This window comes from Sorex fumeus, unplaced genomic scaffold (genome assembly GCF_029834395.1).
Source record: "Sorex fumeus unplaced genomic scaffold, SorFum_2.1 ptg000063l, whole genome shotgun sequence".
NCBI classification, from domain to species: domain Eukaryota; kingdom Metazoa; phylum Chordata; class Mammalia; order Eulipotyphla; family Soricidae; genus Sorex; species Sorex fumeus.
The window spans coordinates 56538384-56543217 of record NW_026606120.1 but is presented as its reverse complement, the minus strand read 5'-3'; the positions used below and the strand labels follow the sequence as shown (position 1 = coordinate 56543217).

The window sequence follows — 4834 nt, the reverse complement described above, 5'->3', positions numbered from 1 at the left end:
AACCTCAGTTGCCGTTACTTCCTAACCCACCCCCCTCCCCAAAAGGAGGGTCCTGATGAAGGGATTGGATGGACCAAAAGCAAGCTGTAAGCTACCCTGGCATCAAAGGGAACAAAGTAAGCACCATAAATATAATAAGTTAAGACATGGGACAAACTCTGTCATGACACAAAAAGAAGTAAGTGAGTAAGGACCCTGCTGAAGTTAGGAAATACTAACCTGTCCTGAGGACCATGGTCTGGAATATATAGGGAGATGTCCCCAGGAAAAGTCAACCTCTAAGCTTAATATATCTCTTACCGTGTTCATACAAAATTACTAGAAATATTATAAGAAAGTAAATTTACTGTCATTGTTTAAATGAATTACTAGCTGAGGATAGGAGAAAGCAATATACCCTAAATGAAATCCCGCTCTTGAGTGGTTCTCCTAGTAATCTAGAGTGCTGAACCCTCAGGTGAGATTTTGTCCTTGAGTTAATCTAGAACTTCCCCTGAAGGAGTGATTTTACCTCTTCTGTTTGTTGTTATGACAATGTGCCACCCCACTATGTGTACCCCTACCCTTCATGATTTCTATATAACTATGCTGTAAGGGGTAAGAGGGGTCAAGGACTAGATGATGACTAGAGGTAGAGGACTTTGAGGACTATGAGGAGACAAGGATGAGGGAACTCTGATGACTGGGACTACGACCAAAACTACAACTATTATTGTTCAGTAAGGGGAGAGATCAGACTATGCTGGGGAGGAGAGAGAAATAAGCCAACTACCAACAAGCCTGTGGCCCTGTTTCTATGTTCCTCCGGTCCTTCATCCTTCCACCCTGTGGGCCAGCCAGGGAAATGGTCCTTGGCCACCAAAAACTCTATTCCCCAACTGGTACTTTCAGATTAGTAAATCAGCACTTAGGAGTTACTATCAATTGATATTGCCCACATATTTGATTTGTTTCTCTATAGACTACAGATGAGTAAGTTTATCCAGTACTCATCCTTCTCTTTCAGTCTGACTTTGTTCAATGTGATACCCTCCAGTTTCATCCAAGTTTCAATGAGCTGCATAATTTCATTTTTTTCGCTATGACTACATAGTGTTCCACTGTGTGTGTAAATATACATATGTGTGTATGTATATATATAAAATGCAACTTCTTTTTTGTTTCAAGTCCATAGTTATCTGTGCTCAGGCATTACTCCTGGTGGTGTTCAGGGGACCATATATGGTGCTAGGGACCGAGCAAGGCAAGTGCCCTGTACTATCTCTTCAACCCCTAAACCACAACTTCTGTCTTTGGTAATTTGGGTTGTTTCCATATCCTAGCTATTATATTATATTTTGTGGGATCTGGGTGGAGGAAGCCCAGTCCCGATCCAAGCAGGCTTGGAGATCTCCGTCCTGGGACCCGCACACCTGGGTCCCTCTGCCGGTTCCTTCATGCATGAGGTTCATTCGAGTGTGTGGAGAATGGTCTTAAACATGTCTGTAGCTGGTTCTGGAGGTCTTCAGCTGCTAGGGCTCTGCTCAGGGTGGGGAGGGAAACTCAACCTGCTCCCCTTCAAGGGACCCTGGTGAGGACAGTCAGGTGCAGGGGTAGGAGACTCTGGGATCCCCCATCTCCCAGTAGCTAGGCGTTACACCCACCATCTGCCCCCGGCGCTGTGCAATCCCATCAATGGCCAAGACCCAGAGACTATAAACCCAGCTCCCAGAAGAGAACAATGCAGAGTCTCCTGCCCCCATGCCTGGCTGTCCTCACTGGGGCCCCTTGAGGGGGGAAGGTTGAGTTTCCCTCCCCACCCCAAGCAGAGCCCCAGCAACTGAAGACCTCCAGAACCAGCCACAGCCATGCTTAAGACCACTCCCCACACAGTTGGACTAGTCTCATGCATGAAGGAACCGACAGAGGGACCCAGGTGTGCAGGTCCCAGGACTGAGATCTTCAAGCCTGTTCAGATCGGGACTGGGCCTCCTCCACCCAGATCCCCCATTTCCCAGTAGCTAGGTGTTACACCCACCATCTGCCCCCCGGTGCTGTGTAATCCCATCAACAGCCAAGACCCAGAGACTATAAAACCCAGCTCCCGGAAGCACGCAGTCACATTTGCAGCTGCACAACTTCTTTTTTTTTTTTTTTTGGCAGACACCCAAATCTTTTATTGGGGGGACATGGGGGTTGGGCGCAGGGCCCTCACTGCACTGCTTGTTCGTTGGCGCTGCTTCCTGAGTCCTGGGGCTTCATCACATCTGGCAGCTCAGGTGGGCTGGAGAACGGTTCAATGCGCAGGGCCTCAAAAGCTTCATTTGCTCGGAACACGAGCCCCACTGTGGCTGGGGCCTGGGGCCAGGCTGTCTGACTGGTGAAGCCACACTCCCCCAGCGTCTTGCCGTTGTCCAGGAGCTGGTCGTCCTTGTACAGCTGCTGCTCGTCGGGCGGCCGCTTGAGGATGCCCTCGACGATGCGCTTCAGCTCGAACACAGTGCTCGACTCCTTGGCGTCCGTGAAGATGGTGGTCTTGTGGCGCCGGATCATGAGGAACACGTCCATCGCGGCCTGCACAACTTCTTATTGCCTAGTTCTCACTCTTAGAGAGAGCCGGCAGGCTGCCGAGAGTATCCTACCCACACGGCAGAGTCTGGAAAGCTACCCGTGGTGTATACGATATGCCAAACCCAGTAACAATGATGGGTCTCATTCCCCTGACCCTGAAAGAGCCTCCAATGTGGCACTTGCTAAAATCTCAGCACTAGGATGAATGGAGATGTTACTGGTGCCTGCTTGAGGAAATCAATGAACAACGGGATGACAGTGATACAGTGATATTAGATTTTATTTGTTAATTCTGGCTACACTGACAGCCAACTATCAACTCAAACTTAGCTATGGAGAGCATGTTTGGAGACCAGAAATCAAAGTGTTACAGGGGTGCTTTCTAGGATTCTTGTGGAGTCTTCTAGACCATGACTAGTAAGCAGTGGGTACCCAACTCAACACTCCCTCCACAGAGGTGCCATCATTCTCAGGAAAGCCTGTTTTGAATGTGACCTGTGTGCATACATATACATCTCAATATAAATAAATAAACACAAATTCACTTGTTTTTTGTTTGAGTAGAAACTTTCTTAAGTCACATCTATTATGATTTGGTTACAAAATAATGTGTCAACTTTTTTCAAGACCATCTCCACGGAATTGTCTGGTCTCACCGTCCTACAACTTTGTCCCTTTCCTGTGGTTTTGGCCCCCTATTCTGATACTTTTCACCCAGTATTCCTCTCAACTGGGGATTCTGATTAGTTTGGGGAAATGAAATGAATAGAATCATCACAAGACAAATGCCTGCTTGCCTTTGGTATAAGTTCCTTCAAAATTTTGAATGCCATTGCAGGGCAAGATCAATTAAGTAGCATTTATTGTTTCATAGTTGAAATTTCTGCCTAAATGAGCTATTCACATGGACTCATCCATATATTGAGTGTTTAGAGAATAAAAGGAGAAGGAGGAAGGTGGGGAACAGGATGGGTGAACATTGATTACATCATATATAAAATTCAATAATAGAAATAAACACAAATGTTAAATAAACTACTTAACCTAACCTGAAAGTTAACCAAGGCCCTAGAGAGCACTGGGCGGTGGAGTGTGACCCAGAGCCGACCTGCACTCCCAGATTTCAGGACTCTCTGGCTCAGGAGGCTTCTCCCCAGCCTGCCCCTAGGTTAAGCATCTTCCTTGCAAGTTCCTCAGGCATTTTGTTCCAGGTTTGTGACATAAGCCTGGGGCCAGGACTCAGCTGGGTCCACAGGGAACTTTCCAGACCCTTTTGCTTTAAAGGGAAACTATGGAGAGGAGCAGATGGATTACACACTAAACAGTCCAGCAGGGGAATCCTGGGTCCACCTGATGTAGGCAGGAGGGCAGAGAGGGAAGGCCCCCTCCCCAGGCGATGGCAGTAAATATCCTGGGAAGTAATAGCTCTGACAATGCAAAGGCCAATCTTGCAGAAAACAGGAACTAAGGCCTGATAAGACCTCACCTGGTGCTAGAAACAGACCCTGAGGAGGCTAGACCCCCAAGGACAAGCTCCCAGCATGAACCAAAAGCCAGGAAAGAAATTTCAAAGAAGACCATCACCACTCCCAACCCTATTCCCCCTAAGACAACCTCCTTAGCAACAGATTTTGACCTTGGTAGAAGGCCTGTGTAGGTGCAGGTTGTAATAACCCTATAAAGTCCACCCTGAACAAAGGAAGGGCACACATATGCTGCCTGAGCCCATGTGCTGCTTGCATCCACATGGTGAGCACATGTGGTTCCTGAGCACGTGTCTCCTGCATCTCTCCTCTTGAGAATATGCACTTTCATGTTTTCATGTTTAATGCTGGATGTGTGTAGGGGCTTTCTCTGCCCTTGGAGAAGCCCAGGTTCTCTGCAGCACATTATTCTCCACTCTCTCCCACTTTCTTTTCCTCCTTCCCTTCAAAACCTCCAAATAAAAACTGTAATTTCACTGCATGTGTACTACTTAAATTCCTTTCTGCAAGGTGAGACAAGAACCCAGTAAACCTGGGTCCTGGGTGGCAGAGGTGGATGGGGAGAAAGTGACCATCTTTCTCTTACCTGCTTCACATAAGCCACCCGTGGGGCTCACCAACATCAAAAGGGATTCAGGAGGAATCCCAAAACTGGACTGGCATTTTCATTTTTCAATGATATTTTGTTTCTGTGGTTTCTCTCTCTCTCTCTCTCTCTCTCTCTCTCTCTCTCTCTCATCATTTATTCTGGGTTTAGCTGTCCACGTTTCTCCACAGGAAGTTTAGCCTCTAAACAAACT

General features: G+C 47.3%; 1 protein-coding gene across 1 annotated transcript; it reads right to left on the bottom strand.

Annotated features, from left to right (window-relative positions):
• Window positions 1-2143: 2143 nt before the first annotated feature.
• On the bottom strand, window positions 2144-2547 carry LOC130035901 (elongin-B-like). The gene has a single exon (XM_056127827.1). The coding sequence runs from the start codon at window positions 2545-2547 to the stop codon at window positions 2191-2193; it is 357 nt and encodes a 118-aa protein (XP_055983802.1). The 3' UTR covers window positions 2144-2190.
• Between the last annotated feature and the right edge of the window lie 2287 nt (window positions 2548-4834).

Bases quoted from the DNA above. Each gene is read 5' to 3' on its own strand.
- LOC130035901 (XM_056127827.1), bottom strand. From the start codon at position 2,547: ATGGACGTGTTCCTCATGATCCGGCGCCACAAGACCACCATCTTCACG.